General features: G+C 45.4%; 1 protein-coding gene across 2 annotated transcripts; it reads right to left on the reverse strand.

Moving 5' to 3' along the window:
• Positions 1 to 1,399: 1,399 nt before the first annotated feature.
• Positions 1,400 to 16,037, reverse strand: tmem39a (transmembrane protein 39A). Of its 2 annotated transcripts, none has more exons than XM_061227086.1 (9): positions 15,689 to 16,037; positions 12,599 to 12,791; positions 10,223 to 10,439; positions 7,631 to 7,714; positions 6,754 to 6,908; positions 5,532 to 5,859; positions 2,934 to 3,121; positions 2,239 to 2,359; positions 1,400 to 1,791 (listed from the first exon to the last, which is right to left on the reverse strand). In XM_061227086.1, exons 2-9 carry the CDS (start codon positions 12,709 to 12,711, stop codon positions 1,549 to 1,551), a joined length of 1,449 nt encoding a protein of 482 aa, XP_061083070.1. In that variant the 5' UTR covers positions 12,712 to 12,791; positions 15,689 to 16,037; the 3' UTR covers positions 1,400 to 1,548. The 2 variants fall into 2 exon arrangements, with proteins under 2 accessions (XP_061083070.1, XP_061083069.1); XM_061227085.1 differs by having other exon boundaries at positions 15,707 to 16,036.
• Positions 16,038 to 18,477: the final 2,440 nt, after the last annotated feature.

Below are 18,477 nucleotides of genomic sequence, written 5' to 3' on the forward strand. Positions count from 1 at the left end.
TCTGGACAGCAATCCCTGCCCCAGAGACTAGGGTCGCTTGACTCCCCATATCGCAATAGACTTGAAGGGGGGTCTCAGCTTGCAGGTGCATTGCAGGTGAACCCACAGAGGGTGATGCTACTCAAGCTGCTTGGGAGCCCGAGGCACCTCCTTAGGCAGTGACAGGCTCACCTCTCTAGGTCTGTAATGAGGGAGATGGGGAACTCCTAAAGGAGCAGTGGCCACAGGATCCTCAGCAGGATGGTAAATCCACGCCTTCAATTTTCCCAGGAGGCCGGTCTCGTCTGGTCATCTCTCCACCACCCCTCCAGATCTCCGCAGGTGAGCGCGATTGATGCCGCATCTCTGAGGCTGCTGTCAAAGATCTTCCCCAGGCTTTTTACAGGCTTCTCAGAGATGGTAGGGATTAGAGTGCCAGAGATGGAGAAATGGAACTTGTCCATGGCTCTTCTTCTTCGCCCTTCTTTAACACCAGGGATCTCGACTTTGCTGGCTTGAAAGACACCCTGGCCCATCCTATCAGTCTCTCAAGCCTCTGCAGGAGCCAAATATAATTCACAGAACTTTTTTTCTTTTGGAAAATGTGAATTCTAAAGCGGTACCACATATGTTCAGTAGCAGAGAGAGAATGGGGCCAAACTGCTGGTATTAACACAAACTAGACTGACTTGTATGCTTCATTTTAAGTTCTACCAACAGTTAGTCATTGCAAAGTTCCGATTTAGATTCATAATCAAATCATCTACATGCATATACAAATAAATACATACATAAGAACACACACACACATGCACACGTGAACACAGGTGAGTCCATACACACACAGCAGAAGGCTGCTCAGGCGTTTGGTTTATATTTTATTTTGTATGCCGTTGGCATTATTAAAAATGCAGTCTGGGTGGAATACTGTATGCCGACAGATGGCCCTTGGCCCCGCCCACCCAAATACACCAATCGGGTCCCAGGGATGTGAACACATGCTTCACCCTGGAAGCCCCACCCCTGGCCTCCAGGTGCATTCTGGGATTTGGCACTGAGAAAATAAAAAGGAAAGAGAATAGAAAGAGAGGCCTGCTTTAGCTCAGAAAGAGAGGCCATGTGGTTCTGAACGTTCTGAACTCAGAGACACTGCTGACACTTATGTTATAGTTCACACGCAGCCTATAGCACTCCTGATAGATGACGGGGAAGAAGAAGAAAAAAAAAAATGCTTTCTGAAGAATACATTTGTAATCACTTAACAGGCCACTGATTCTCCCTCCTGTGGTTGGCCATCTCATGGTAACACTCTGCTGGCCATCTCATGGTAACACTCTGCTGGCCAAATGAAAAGAACAGGCACTCTTTGAACAGTATACAAAATATAAAATTTGTTTTTAAATAGATATAAACATTGCATGAAAAATAGAACCGTATCAAAATAATATTTCGGAGTCCCGCTTTTTTCCCCCCCCGCTGCCGCCCCGTCCTCAGAGTTCTCTATCCCTGGGCAGAAGGGCAGGGGTACGGGCCTGGCCCCCCGCCCTGGCGCTCCCCCCCGGCCGGGCCTCACTGGGACTTGAGCCCCATGCTGCCGGCGCTGCTGAGGGGGTAGGAGTAGGCCTTGCCCAGCACGATACGGTCCCGCAGCAACTTGAAGAGCACGTAGTAGTTGCAGAAGAGGATGAGGCCCAGGGAGAGCGTGTGGTTCCAGCGCTCGGAGCGCAGCAGAGAGTACAGCTGGTACAGGATCACGCTGGACTCGATCCCGATCAGCAGGTTCAGGATCCGCAGAGGCTTGTGGAACAGAAACTGCGACAGGGAGAGAGGCCTTCAGGACCGAAACACTGCCACAGTCAACAGCGGGAGGAACCGCAGTCAGACAAACACAAAAACTACTTCTGACTGGAATGAGAATAAACACTGCAGTCATTTATGCGTGACGTTTACCTCAGCGTATAAATGTTTAACAGCGCAATAACTTTATTGGTTGAATAATTTATTTCTGTTGCGTGCAGTTTCCACTTTTTTGCCTGCCCTTTCTGTTTGTTAAATGGGGAAACATCCACTCACACACTCTCACACTCTCACACTCTCACACTCTCACACTCTCACACACTCACACACTCACACACTCACACACTCACACACTCACACACTCACACACTCACACACACACACACTCACACACACACACCGTGAATGGCAGACATGCATGCACGCACACATTTATACACACATGCACAGACACAAACTTACATAAAACCGTGCATGGGAGACGTCTGAAGGCAGGGCTACATTGTATGGCCCAACAGCTTTGTAGAGAGAGCGACTGTGTCGCACCAGAACTCCCTGAGGCCAGATTGTACTCTCTGACCACCTGGGAAAGATCACAGAAACACAGAGATCATGGTCATAATGCATACCAAGTATACACTCACACATGTAGATAAGCTCAGTCGCACAAAGCAGCATGAGCAGTGAGTATTTTACACAGCCCATGTGGAGCAACTCAGTCACACAGAGCAGCAGGAGTATTTTACACAGCCCACGTGGAGTAACTCAGTCACACAGAGCAGCAGGAGTATTTTACACAGCCCATGTGGAGCAACTCAGTCACACAGAGCAGCAGGAGTATTTCACACAGCCCATGTGGAGCAACTCAGTCACACAAAGCAGCATGAACAGGGAGTATTTTACACAGCCCATGTGGAGTAACTCAGTCACACAGAGCAGCATGAACAGTGAGCATTTTACACAGCCCACGTGGAGTAACTCAGTCACACAGAGCAGCAGGAGTATTTCACACAGCCCATGTGGAGCAACTCAGTCACACAAAGCAGCATGAACAGGGAGTATTTTACACAGCCCATGTGGAGTAACTCAGTCACACAAAGCAGCATGAACAGGGAGTATTTGACGCGGCTCATCCATGGCCTCCTGGCAGCACTCACAGGTGTTGTGGAGCGTTGCTGTAGGAGCCGTGCTCCAGCTTGTGCCAGCGGCCCAGGTGGGCGGCAGAGCGATGCAGCAGGTCACAGTAACTGGGCGGCAGCAGCTGGCTCATCAGCATGACGAAGGCGTTGATCCAGACCATGATCAGGTGCTCACACGCCCAGCGCATGTCGTAGTACTGCGTACTCTGCAACGGAGCAGGCTTTCCTCAGCATCACCACCGTCAACATCATCATCATCATCATCATCATCATCATCATCATCGCCATCATCAAAATCATCATTACTATCATCACCATCATCATCGTCATTACAATCATCACCATCATCTTCAACAACATCATCATCATCATCACAATCATCATCATCACCATTTTAGTCACAATCCAACAACATCATTGCCATCATCATAGTTAGCTGATACAGAACAAAACAAAAACATCAACATTAGTAGTATGCTGGCAGAGCATCACCTTCTGCTACCTGTAAGTTTACTCCAAGACAATGTGACCTCTCCACAGTCCATTAACCCTGAAGACTTCACTTCCTGTTCTACAAGCGTCGAGCATTAACTCCTGATTAAAAACGCACGGTTGCCTTTCACACTGCAATCTATTAGTGGAGCTGCCCCAGCAACTGCGCTGGAGAACTTCTACATTTCTATTGGCCCACGAGTGAGTACACCCTCAGGTAATGGCCCAATAGGAGACAGGAAACAAGGGTCATCCCATGTCAACTGACACTTTTGGACAGCATCATTATGGACTTCAATGAGATTTGGCCTAATAATAAACCAAAACCCAAATTACTCTGGTCACAGTGGGTTCATCTGGGAGATATGGGCGAACAAAGTTTGCACAGATTTGCGTGCCCCCAATTACATATTATCATAGAGAAATTGATCTTATATCACTGCATCAGTCTTCATCTAATTATAATCCGTCTAAGAAACATTTGAGCAGCCACTGTTCACCCAATATGGATGTGAAAACCCTCACATTAAAGCAGAAAGTTTGCATTTTAATCACATAGTGATTTAAACTTTTTTTTTGTGGGAGTACAGAGCGAAAAACAAAAAAAGTGTATCACCGTCCAAATATTCACAGACTGAACTCGATGTAAAAGGTGATCAATTTCTGTATGACCAGAAATGGAGATTGAGTAAAGTCAAAGTCATTGGGGGCATGCAAATTAGTACAAAATTTGTTCGCCAAAATCTCCAAGCGCAGTGTAATTTCGGATCCAGGGGTTTCCTGTAAGGCCAAATCAGCATGCCAGGTCTCCTTCCTCACGGTGAGGAAGCAGATGGACCCCTGACCAGTACCCCCCATGGCCTGATGCCCTGCCAGATATCAGCGTTTCCCCCAGCCCCCGTGCCAAATCCAGTGTCTGTAGCCAGCAATCTGGCAAGAGCAGCACAGCCAACCAGCACAGGCCCCACACAGCTCAGGTGGACGCCTGCACAGTGAAAACCAACATGGAGGTGATAACGTAATCAGCACAGGCCTCTAGAGGGGCAGTAGGGCTGATGACCTTGGAGTGTTTGGAAGAAATGCTCTTGGTCGACCAGGAGTCATACGAGTTGACCGAGAGAAGAGTATCTTTTTTGGTCACAGGGTTCAGCAGGAAATGTTCAGTCGGACCGAATGGGCACCCGTCAGACCAGAGTAATCTATTCCGCACAGCTCATCATTCGAAGACAGGTTTCTCCCTGCCTGCGCTACTGCTACTACATGCAGTCCTCTTCATGCATCACCATTATTCGGTCTATTCAGAGTATGCTACAAGTTTCAGTTTCCGTGAATAACTGAACATATGTTGGAGGAGTTATTTCCATGGATTCATAGGCCAAACCTATGATTTCTATAAGTACAGCAGCCACAATTACCCCCCCCCCCCCCCCGACCTAGAGTCTTTATCATCATCATCAAACTATTGCAATGGGTCAGTACTGTTTCGTTATATGTGCAAAATTAGTTGAATAGCTTGATCGAGCAATTCGCATCAAAGCATCGGCCATTCAGTTGCTGAATGTTGGAGGAGAGCGACTCATCCACACCAGTTTCAGCCTATATTGAAAGGCTGGGGGGTTGTTGATGAAAAAGGAACAAACTGTCCGTATTTCTTGAGTTGATTTTTTTAAATGTCAGAAACGTGGTTATTTTAAGACCGCATATTTGGGAAAAGGAGGAGAGTATTGCGTTGCATTTACCACATCGGAGTCCAAAGACCCGCTGGCATGGGCTCTGACCTTTCTAGTGTTACGACACGTCATTAGGATCGCCCCAACACTGAGGATCTTTCTGAACCAGACCCTATAACTGTTCTATTGCTGCTTTTGTTTGTGTTCTCAGCGGATTAATCTAGAGTGTCCATGGGGTCACTTCAAGCACTTGGAACTGTACTTCAGCACACAATTATGGTTTTGCACTTAAACATGCATTTAGTCGTACATCGCTCTGGATAAGAGCATCTGCCAAACGTAATGTAATGTAGCTGCTTCTGCGTTCGGAGCCCAGAAAGTGTGGCAGGAGGGAAATGAAACAGTAGGAGCGTGAGAGACCGGGCGTGGGGGCACAGGGGCGCGGGGGACTCACTTTGACGAAGCAGAGTGGCAGGAAGGCCACGTAGTAGGCACTGAAGAGCGAGTTGAAGAGGACCTCTTTGATGCGGCGGTTGAAGTCGGTCTTCAGGCCCTCCACCTCGCTGCGGATCATCTCGGGCGACAGCGGGCAGGTGTGGGCGGGGACCGAGGCCGGGCTGGCGAACTGCTCGCGCAGGTTCTCACGCAGCAGGGTGAGGAAGTCTTTGGGCCGGAGCAGGGAGCCGTCCTGGGACTCCTGGTCCAGATACCCGCAGTCTGTGGGCACCACCTGCACCCGACTCTCCTGGTGGAAGCAGCAGAGCGGAACATACACCCCAAACCTGCAGCACACACACACACACAATACAGTTATTACCATTTACACACACACACACAATACAGTTATTACCATTTACACACACACAATACAGTTATTACCATTTACACACACACACACACACACACACACACACACACAATACAGTTATTACCATTTACACACACACACACACACATACACACACACAATACAGTTATTACCATTTACACACACACTCACACACACACACACACACACACACACACACACACACACACACACACACACACACACAATACAGTTATTACCATTTACACACACACACACACACACAATACAGTTATTACCATTTACACACACACACACACACACACACACACACAATACAGTTATTACCATTTACACACACACACACACACACACACACACACACACACAATACAGTTGTTACCATTTACACACACACACACACACACACACACACAATACAGTTATTACCATTTACACACACACACACACACACACACACACACACAATACAGTTATTACCATATATACACACACACAATACAGTTATTACAATTTACACACACACACAATACAGTTATTACCATTTACCATTAACAGAGTCATACTAAACAATTATTACCATTTTGACATCCAGCAGTGTCATACAAAACAGTTATGACAATTATTACTGCCATGCAAGTCGGTTGTTACCACATAACTGATACACCACCAAGCCATAATAGAGAAGAGTGTTACTGTTTCTGTTAAGCATCTCAAAGCTGCAATATAGTGGAAGAATATTATTGATACACCTCAAAGTTGTAATATTGTTATGTGGTATAATGAAGCAGAAATAAAAGCTATATAAATGATTTGGACACTATAAGGCTGTTGAAAGAGCACTCACGGGTATCCCAGGAACAGGAGGCTGAGCACTGAATGGTTTCTGAAGAGGTTGACCAGCGTCCAGCACAGCACCCAGCCACAGAGCGTGAGCAGAGTGAGTCTGGCCGCGATCACCACCACGTACCGCACCAGAGAGGAGGAGCTGGCCTGGGACGCCTGCAGATACCGGCACAGGGGTTACGCATAAAACACACACACGCAACACAGAACCCACACACAGACACAGACACAGAACCCACCCACCCACCCACCCACCCACCCACCCACCCACACACACACACACACACACACACACACACACACACACACACACACACACACACACACACACACACACACACACACACACACACACACACACACACACACACACACACACACAATGAATGCTTTTCTGGAAATTGGGGAAAAAAAGGACATTTTAAAAACACAGCTAGTCATCAGAGGAAGCAAGTGAACCAAACAAAACACATGTATGAACCACTGCATCCCTAACATACACTCATTGACCACCTCATTGATCCCAATGTACCGGAAAATGTACCGAATAAAGTGGTCACTGAGTGTATACCTAGAGTATATCAGTCTCAAAAGCACAACATGTACAGAGTACTTCACAATTTTAGTCAGTGAAACAGCAGTTCGTCTGTCAATCAAATTACAATTTCCAAAGATTTTGCAGCCACAACCGATTTGGTTTTATTTTAATTATTTAGTAATGTCCCATTATAATAGCTCAATAAAAGAGTGACACAAATATCCTTTTGATGGCTTCATTTCCCTTTACTCTCATAGTCTAATCGGAAAATAAATTCATTTAATTCAGTAGGGGGTGAGGAGGTACAGAAATGAGTAGTTAGAACCCCACTCTTACCCACCTCTGAAATTATGGTCCACACCAATCTCCTGGCCAACATGACAGTGATGAAGATTGCCAGGTGGTAGTCCATAAGATGGAAGTTCTGCAAACACACAACAGAAAAAAGTTTATTAAGTATCCACAATCCACCTGTGAAAGACCTGCAAAAGACACAGATGGAGTGAGAGTGTGTCCAGAGAGTCTTAAAATGACATTGTGAAATACATTTTCATTAAAGTTGAGTGAGTCCCTGGCTGGGTTTGATTCCAAATGTTATGTTTTATTCCTGAGTTCCCTTCCCGTGCTTCAAGCGGGGAATTCACAAAATGCCAGGGTGAAATGTGGAGGCCACACCAAGCGAGGTTCGGGTGGTTCCGAATTATGAAAAGGGAGGGAGCAATTATATTCCTCTACGCCCTTATTTTCCTCCCTCCCAACAAGGCTATAAAATGCAAGCTTCCAGCAAGAAGGGAATCCCATAATGCAACGTGTGAAAGAGAGGAGCGATTCAGTGTGCTTTCAAACAAAAGAGGCGATATGTTTTGTTGGAGTTTGCGAGGTTCGGGAATAATTAATGAGAGGGGATTAAGAACTGAGAATTGAACTTTGTCAGATAGCTACTTTAGTCGACATGCAATATCATCACTTTGTTTTGTGCATTAATTGTTCAGTAGCACATACAGGCTGACTGGCCAGTTTTTATGGCCAATTTTCAGATTTTGCATGGTTTAAAAGAGTAGCATTATATTGTGTTTCTTCCTGCTTCTCAAGGCAGCACTCTGTTCAAGTGACTTTGAATAGACGACACAAATGCAAAAAACGATCTAAATGCAATTCAACATCTAATATGAATATTACAGAACAGCTCTGGAAGCATCCATTAATGCTGGTCACTATTTTCTTATTATTTTACAAAGGTTCCTGGCTGACTAATAAGCAATTATTCGCCCCCAAACGACCATGACTAATGAGGTTAGCCAAGGCACCCAAATGTATATTTTTCCCGACCGTGTTGGATAGCTATATCAGACACAAAACATTGATTTAAAAATAAAAAAATGAAAGTGATTGAATTATGTGGCACCTTCTGTTAATCACACAAAGCTTTGTAGCGTACAAGCAGCACAGTCCGACGCAAACTGTGTTTCACACTAATTGGATATGGTCAACAGTTCAATGTTCAAATCACAGATTTTCATTTCACACGACCACTCAGTCATGTTTATTTTGCAAACAAGAGGCGTAAGGGCTGCCTGCCCAAAACCCATATGCAAGCCCCCCCACCACATTGGAGGGGGTTCTAACCCCTGCCAGGGCACCTTCTGAGCTCTGACCCCTGCCAATACCCTCCCTGCTGTCTGACGGTCCGAATACAGCTAAAAGACCCAGAACGAGCGCAGACAGTCTGCTCTCCTTTCAAGAAAAACTTAATAAAACCGCCTTCCTATCGGCCACTCTGTGGTTTAACAAATTTTATCTTGAGAATCACAACCCAGCAGATAGTTAATATCAGTTCCTGTTTATGCATCCCCTTTATACACTGCCGGCTATTCCACTGCAGATGCACCATGGGTCATGAACAAAAAGCATAGCCAGAGGAACATTAACGATCCCCTCAGACAAACAGCAAACAGCCTTCTACCCTGTGCAGTCGTACATGTATTTTCAAGCCTGATTCTTAAGCAGATGAAATAATGTTCTCCATATAATGTGCTGTTACCGAGCCATTGTCTGAGTAACTAAACTGGGGTCACTCAATCTGTGTGGCGAAAGCCTGTGTGACTCCATGCACAAGTCAGGCTGCCTTAGTGAGCTCTGTGTGACTCCATGCACAAGTCAGGCTGCATTAGTGAGCTCTGTATGACTCCATGCACAAGTCAGGCTGCATTAGTGAGCTCTGTGTGACTCCATGCACAAGTCAGGCTGCATTAGTGAGCTCTGTGTGACTCCATGCACAAGTCAGGCTGCATTAGTGAGCTCTGTGTAACTCCATGCACACGTCATGCTGCATTAGTGAACTCTGTGTGACTCCATGCACAAGTCAGGCTGCATTAGTGAGCTCTGTGTGACTCCATGCACAAGTCAGGCTGCATTAGTGAGCTCTGTGTGACTCCATGCACAAGTCAGGCTGCATTAGTGCGCTCTGTGTGACTCCATGCACAAGTCAGGCTGCATTAGTGAGCTCTGTGTGACTCCATGCACAAGTCAGGCTGCATTAGTGAGCTCTGTGTAACTCCATGCACAAGTCAGGCTGCATTAGTGAGCTCTGTGTAAACAGTATAAGAGACTGACCCCAAAAGAGCTTTTATTCAAGAGCGTGTGTAAATGTGTATAAGCATGTGTACGCACTGTAGCCACTGGTCAGAAGAATCCGCAGGGTGCCGAGGGTATGCATGTGTGTGTATATGAGGGCAGGGTGTCTGTGTGTGTGCATACTTACTGTACAAATGAGGAAGAGGCAGCAGCCTGGCAGATGTGTGTTTTATTAAGTAAATGAGAATCCGCTGTGTGTGTATGCACATGTGTGTGGATGCGCATATACGCGTGCGTGCGCGCGTGTGTGTGTGTGTGTGTGGGTATGTGCGGTATATTTGAGTACTCCTGTAGTTACCAGAGACGCAGCAGGGTGGCTGTAGGGGTACCACCACACAGTCCTGTAAATGTTGATGTACTGCACGAACAGCGCCACCAGCAGGTAGAGGAAGAGCAGGAGCTCAAACAGCAGGCTGCCGTCCATGGGCAGGTCGGGGATGCGCGAGTGCCGGACGGGCTCTGGGGTTATCAGGGCCGTCAGGGGGGGCGCCGAGAGGCCCACAGAGGTGCTGTTCCTGAAATAACAACAATAAGAATTATACCCTCATCTCACAGCACACAGACATACAGAGACCCACAGAGGTACTGTTCCTGAAATAACAACAACAATCACCGTTATACCCTCATCTCACAGGCCCACAGAGGTGCTGTTCCTGAACTAATAACAACAATAAGAATTATACCCTCATCTCACAGCACACAGAGGTGCTGCTCCTGAAATAACAACAACAATCACTGTTATACCCTCATCTCACAGGCCCACAGAGGTGCTGTTCCTGAAATAACAACAATAAGAATTATACCCTCATCTCACAGCACACAGACATACAGAGACCCACAGAGGTGCTGTTCCTGAAATAACAACAATCACCGTTATACCCTCATCTCACAGACCCACAGAGGTGCTGTTCCTGAAATAACAACAACAATCACTGTTATACCCTCATCTCACAGGCCCACAGAGGTGCTGCTCCTGAAATAATAACAACAATAAGAATTATACCCTCATCTCACAGCACACAGACATAGAGACCCACAGAGGTACTGTCCCTGAAATAACAACAACAATCACCGTTATACCCTCATCTCACAGGCCCACAGAGGAGGGGACAATCCCCTAGAGTAATTTGGGGTTAAGGGCCTCGCTCAAAGGCCCAACAGCTGTGTGTTATCGTGGCTACACCAGGGCTTGAACCACCAACCTTCCGGGTCCCAGTCAAGTACCTTAGCCACTAGGCAACAGGCAGCCCTACAGCAAGTCACAGTGTCACTACCGTCCTCTCACAGGACAGACACACATACGGGCGAAGAACACAGACGCTTACTGTGTGGAGTCACAATGTTCAGAATGTGTGAGACAGTGAGGAATTCCTGTGCCGGTGACGTTTGCGAGCTGCTCGGTTTGTGGTTTTTGGATCCTGTGGGAGTAATCAGAGCCGGAGTGTTCTCCCGTCTGCTACTCTGCATGTCTGTACTCGCTGTTGGCTTCCCCGAGGGGAATATTTCAAACAATTGCTCTGCCTGCTGCAGAGGGTTGTGGGTATTCCGCCACTGAATGAGAGTTTTATAGAGCACTTCCTCCTACAGACCACAGAGCAGCGCAGAGAGGCATAATGTGCCTGTGTGTACTCAGCACACAGTGTGAGAGTACCGTGACCTGGGATCTGTGTTACTGCAGTAAACTGGTCAGCCAGTTAACCATTACATGAATGGTTTTCATTCAAATGCCATTAACTAATGTTGTTAACATGAATTAATGATGAACACGTTGTCTGTAGTGTACCCATGTCCACATAGTCTGTAGTGTACTTGTGCTGTCTCTCGTGTACCCATATCTGTGTGTGTTGTCAGTAGAGTACCTGTGTGTGTTGTCAGTAGTGTACCTGTGTGTGTTGTCAGTAGTGTACCTGTGTGTGTTGTCAGTAGTGTACCTGTGTGTGTTGTCAGTAGTGTACCTGTGTGTGTTGTCAGTAGTGTACCTGTGTGTGTTGTCAGTAGAGTACCTGGGTGTGTTGTCAGTAGTGTACCTGTGTGTGTTGTCAGTAGAGTACCTGTGTGTGTTGTCAGTAGTGTACCTGTGTGTGTTGTCAGTAGAGTACCAGTGTGTGTTGTCAGTAGAGTACCAGTGTGTGTTGTCAGAAGAGTACCTGGATGCTTTAGAGAGAGACTGTGTGTGTGTGTGTGTGTGTGTGTGTGTGTGTGTGTGTGTGTGTGTGTGTGTGTGTGTGTGTGTGTGTTTGCGTGCATGTGTTATCAGTAGCATACCCGTGTGTTGTCAGGAGTGTACCCCTGTGTGTGTGTGTGTGTGTGTGTGTGTGCGCGCACTGTTAGTAGTGTACCCCTGTGTGTGTGTTGTCGGTAATGTACCCCTGTGTGTGAGTGTTGTCAGTAGTGTACCCCTGTGTGAGTGTTGTCAGTAGTGTACCCCTGTGCGAGTGTTGTCAGTAGTGTACCCCTGTGTGAGTGTTGTCAGTAATGTACCCGTGTGTGAGTGTTGTCAGTAGTGTACCGCTGTGTGAGTGTTGTCAGTAATGTACCTCTGTGTGAGTGTTGTCAGTAATGTACCGCTGTGTGAGTGTTGTCAGTAATGTACCTCTGTGTGAGTGTTGTCAGTAATGCACCTCTGTGTGAGTGTTGTCAGTGATATATCTGCTGGCTTTAGAGAGGGTCTCACCTGTTCCTCAGGCCGGTGCCGTTGCTACAGTTGCCCCCGACCAGCGTCTGCAGTGAGGGCAGCGCGGAGCGGCTCAGCTGCTGTCTACTCGGACCCCGTCGGCCCCCGGGCATGTCCAGCGACCCCGGCGACCCCGATGACCCCAGCTGCTCTCCACTGCGACCTCACAGCCACGCCCGGCACTGCCCAACCACTGCAGCAACACATCAGTTCAACAGAAAACATTACTCACACGCACGCGTACGCTCACGCTCACGCTCACGCACACGCACACGCGCACGCGTACGCGTACGCTCACGCACACGCACACGCACACGCACACGCTCACGCTCACGCTCACGCACACGCACACGCACACGCCTCTCTGGAACCAAATAAACCACTACAGAGGGTACAGAGATAAAAGCTACACATGAACCCACCACCCTCATATTAAATGAAAAACAGGACAGTGTCTTATAGGATGAGCATGGGCCTCATTATTTGCGTTAAAAAGATCCTTTGTTATGAACATTTTCAGATCATCAGCCCCACCCTGCTGACAAATGAAGATACAGTCATCAGGGGAAAGTTTTATATTGTCTGGCTTTAACATGAAAATCAAGTGAAACACTTCCCATTAGCACTTACTGCTTGAACACCATGAAACAAACTTTTTTTTTTTAAGCGTAAGCCAGCAACATCTATTCAGTTGTACCAACTGTGCTTTGCCCACAAAATCACTTCCTGTATTTAAGGTTTCAGCACTGGATGTGGTAACAAGATGAAGTAGTAACTGGGACATTTGGAGAAACACTGAACGGGTAAGCCAGCCAGCCAGCCGAAATCCCCAAAAGACAAAACAAACAGCGCACAGAAAGAACAAAACATGTATATGATCTAAACTACAGTTCCACCGAGACTTTACATTTTGTGTGGATGTGAAACAGGTAGACTTTAGTTAGCCCATTGTTGCTATGATTCTGTATTACAGTAACACATTGTTCTGGTTTTACCACATTAACTCAGTGGCTTAACATTATAGCAGCAACTCTCTTTATCAAAATACAAAAAATATTAAAATATCTTAAATCCCCAGGGCAAAAGAAAGACTGGTTGAAAGCACAATTGAAATCTATATCCCCATCAGGACTAACATATCGCTGCTGGGTTTTTATACCGACGACAAAATTGCAAATTCATGACTAAAAGGAGCTCTCAATCGCACACTGAAGAATGATCTGCCCTGCCACATTAAACATGGAGTAAGGGCCAAACTACTGGCAGGACAGCAGAGTCTCACCGCATATCTTCCACCACAGAGTGGAGAGCACCCAGTAAAACTGCACATTGACTCAGCTCATCTTGAACTCTTTAACATTTAGCATGGATACTGTTGCATGGATGGCTGTACCGATGCAAATTCTAAAACTACAATCTCCAACCCACTAATTTCCCCATTGCACAGACTATGCTTCAGCCTTATGTTGTAAGGTTACATGCGATTACTGCTATCTGTTGACATGGTATCAGTGCTGGTTGCATAAACCCGAGCACACACACTTGCGTAATTCAGTCTGGATAAGACCGGCTGATAACTTCCTAAATGTTAAATGTAAATGTATATGCACCAACGTTTTGTGGAAGACGCTGCTGGCCAACAGTGTGAGCTCCCTAAATTTCATTTGCATTTACTTTCCATAATGCAGAAGATGACAGTTTTCCGCCATGGCATGGGAACAAAGGCGGTACGAGGCCTGCTTCTGCATGGTGGTGAGGCTACCCCTGTTCGCACCCCACGTCTCAATAAGCTGCCAATCGCTCCACGTTTGATGAGGGAAATTATTTCATATCTGCATATACACATCACTGGCATACAAGCAAGTGCATTGGAGTATTGCACACAGTTCATCTGTAGGGTCCCAGGCTCCTTGCAGACTTTTATCCTTACTTCAGCAAGTTCGGAGAGTGCAAGCGTAACGGGTTCTGACAGCATATGCATACAACTGTTCCGGGTGCATTAGGCCATGTTATTTATATTGCAATGACCACATTAACATAAACTACCGTCCACATTGTACGCAAGATGGACAGTAGCTTATTGTCATCTTTTTGCCCTGACCGCAGTTGTTGATTTTTTCATCAATATAAGTATAAGCTGTTGTATTCATACAACAATAAGGACAAAAGATGCTAAATATTTGTTTTAAGAAGATTGAAGAGCGTTTTACCTAGAATAACGTAACAGCAATGAGCCAACCGTCAACGGAGGTTTAAGAAACACTTACTTTGTACTTAAAGCATATATGCATATCAGAGCAGAGGTGCAAAATGGCCTGAGCAGTAGTTCAGCTTTTCTATGATTAGAAATGCCCGTACCCAGGAAACATCTCATCTCAAATGTACAAGAACCATTGAATAAATCACGCAAAACCAAAACATAATGCAATACTGCAATGTAGCTGGGTTACTAAAGCATAATCAAGTCAGACTTGTATGAAGTATGTCCTCACTGATGCCAAAATCCTCAACTACCTGCAACAAAACGTGAAGGTAGTCGAGACAACGGGAAGACAATGAAACGAATGACAGTTGAAGCCTACACAGCACTGAGAAAACGCAAAAGTGTACCCGATGTGGAGCCGATTGGAATTCTGAAACTGCTGCCCATGATATTTCCATGCAAGTGATTTATGAAGAGCAAATTGCAGTCCACTTTGCAAGCCAGTTGCCGAAAGGAGGAGCGCCCAAAACATCTCGAGTAGGCACTCACGTGTGCTTCCGGTTTCACACGTTCTGTTCGTTCTTTCTACGGTTCGCGTGGAGAAAAGTTTTAAAATACACTAAGCAATAACGAGAACTTCATTATATATAGAATCTGAATTAGCCCCTATATATGCAGCCTAGTGTTGCAGAAACTAAGTGCAAAGCCAACCAGCTCACTATCTCGTCACACAGGAAGAGTAGCGGGTAGGCTAGCTAGTTAGCACCTTCTGCAAAAAGGAACACACGTCAGAATATTTTTTTTCCTGAATGTCAAACTTTCCATTGCATAATCCATATAGATATAATGCATGCATAGTATAGAAGAATGCGAGTGCCTCTCTTTACCAGAAGTCGTGTACTCACACATCAATGAATAGTGGATGATGTGAACGCTGAGACATCAGTCAGTCGTGTGGTCGTGGACAGCCAGCAGAATAGAGCCGAGAGGGAACATTGTTACTTGCCTTATGTTGAAAAGTTGCCCTGTTCGGGGACCTTTACTAGGAAATTGCACCTGAAACGTGTGTTTACCAACCCGCGTAGTGGTAAAATGACTATAGTTTCACCACCAAAAGTGTTAGAACGCTTTAAAAACTTATGTTTGCTCGTACACTAGACCTGTCGCTTCCACACAGCGACCGACGTGGCAAACCTGCAACTCCTTTTTCAGACACGTCATCTGCTCCGCGACATATCATTCCGCTGCGCAATCGCAGTAAAGTACATAGTCAGATACCTTTTTCTGGTGGCTTTCTGCCCAGACGTCTCGTACATTTACTAAACTGGATGGCTCGTTGTTATCATGATTCCGACTATGTCAGTCAATCAATATAACATAGTAGTTAGTGATTCTTAGCAGCGTCATACAGCAGGACGATCAAAAACCAAACCAGTACACACATCTGGGAAGCCCCAAACTTATCGTTTAAAAGAGTTAAAAAAAGATTTAATGAAAAATCTGTTGTAGAGAACATGCATTGAGCCCCACCTATGTCTTTCATTTTACACTTTAGCAAAATAACACAAAGAATGTTTGTAAAATGTTTGTTCATGGGGTATATTAGGGTTCTTATATATGATACAGAAATCGTACAGAAGATGGAAACATAAAGCATTCACACAACATTCAATAACAAGTACAATACTCAATAATAATGCATAGGCCTACAATAAATCAATAATCTAGATAATGCCGGTAGAAGATGCCAAATAATGTAGCTACAAGGCCAAAGTAGAACCTTTGTACTATAGCCAGATAACACGTGTAATTTCCAGTAGTAACCCATCTCTCTTTTAGGGTGGACTGTCCCATGGGTGGCATCCGCGTTTCTGTTCTGAATACTCTGGGAAGCTGTTTTCTTGCACTGAAGGCTGTCTGTTTTCTGTTGACTTTGCCTACAAGCCTGTGTGCAGGTAGCTTTCCCAGGCTTGCTCAGATACTAAGATAGCTGTGGCCAGCTTTATTGGCTGGATGCATGAATTAAACTATTTTTTCAACCTCATAAGTTTGCTCACGTGTGTTGCTATACAGATTACAATCTGGACTTCCATTTGAATGTAGAAGTATTTTGAACATATGGCAGGGCCACCAGCTAACATCACTGGGTGTTATGAGTCTTCTGTGCTTATTACCACAGTATATTCATCTTTTACATCAGCGCATGCATGGTGCTTACAAAGCATCCAAGGGAATATGAATGACAAAAAACATTTCTGCTGACACTGGGGAGCCAGCTGAATACTTGTTCTATATGCGAAATCTCAATCTGTCCTTTTCCTCTACATAATTCCCAAATGAAATGTTTTTCTTGTTAGATATTTCCCTGGGCAGGAAGTGTGTGTTTCGTATTCAGTTACTCAGTTCCCTTCCCAGTCTTGGCGTTTTATGTTGAGGCCAAGTGTAGCACAGCTAATGTCACTTTTCCTTATCACATTTGACTCCAGAGGAAGGTCATAATGACTGCCCAATTACCTGGGGTCACTTTTAAATGTAATGTCTGGCATTCCTGAGCCTTAGCAAATAATGGGTAAGAAAATGACAAGACACGCAATCATGCAAGTGAATGAACAATGAGGTGTGCAAGTGGCAGTCAGATTGTAGTTAATAGATAAATGTCAACTCTACTTTATACATTTGAATGAGGGAGCACCATGTAACAAGATACCAGTGAAATATTTCCTCAGCCACCTAGACATCTCTAATCAATTGTTTACAGTGAAATAATAATTATTAATTAAATAATTACTTGCAGTTATTTGATTAATTATCTGGGCCCCTCGTAATGAGAGGGAATAGCAGACTTGGCAGTGCATATGGGGCATGCAATGATGGGCTTGGGTTCTGCTTTCAAACATGCATTTCCTTTGTGTGACCAGCAGAGGGCGGAAGCAGGACTGTTCTGACAGCTGTCACTGCAGACAGACTTCGACATGGCAGTGAATTCAGATGTGATATTGGCTGCAGGCCTCTGTTCAGATGCAATAGATACTCCTCTGGTTGATCAGGGCCCCTGCAATCTGCTTAAACCAGATATGGCAACTGACAGCAGTTGAAGAGTACAAATGTGACACACACACAGGCACACACACACACATGCACACAGACACACACACGCTTCACACTTTATCTAATATTTGTTTTCTTTTTAAAAGCCATAGCTGTAAAAACGATATGTATTGTGGCACATGAATACCTGAGTCTGACGTACAGTACAGGAGATGCAGATGACTGAAGTTGGATAGCCTCTTACATTTAGTGATAGTATTTTTCTAAATCACTGGTCTTCCAGTCCCCTTATCAAGCTAAAACTGTCATGATTTCTCTGAAAATGAAATACTGCATGTCATAGCAAAAATCATGGAGTGTATGGTTGGCATTAGTTGCATTACAAAGTGCAAACACTTAATTATGTCACCATGTTAATCTGACTGGGCTAAACATGATGCACAAGTGAACCATGGTAACAGCATCAGAGAAAATGAACACAGCAGCACAGCCTAGTGCCATGAAGTGGTCAGAGAACTAGACTTGTTACTTGTGCCTGTGTGTAAATGGTTTCAATGTATGTTCAGCAACAGGAACCGCCCCAAATAAATGGCTTAGCACAACTCAGAACCAGACCTTTCCCGCATTT

The sequence above is a fragment of the Conger conger genome, chromosome 17 (genome assembly GCF_963514075.1).
Source record: "Conger conger chromosome 17, fConCon1.1, whole genome shotgun sequence".
In the NCBI taxonomy this organism is placed as follows: domain Eukaryota; kingdom Metazoa; phylum Chordata; class Actinopteri; order Anguilliformes; family Congridae; genus Conger; species Conger conger.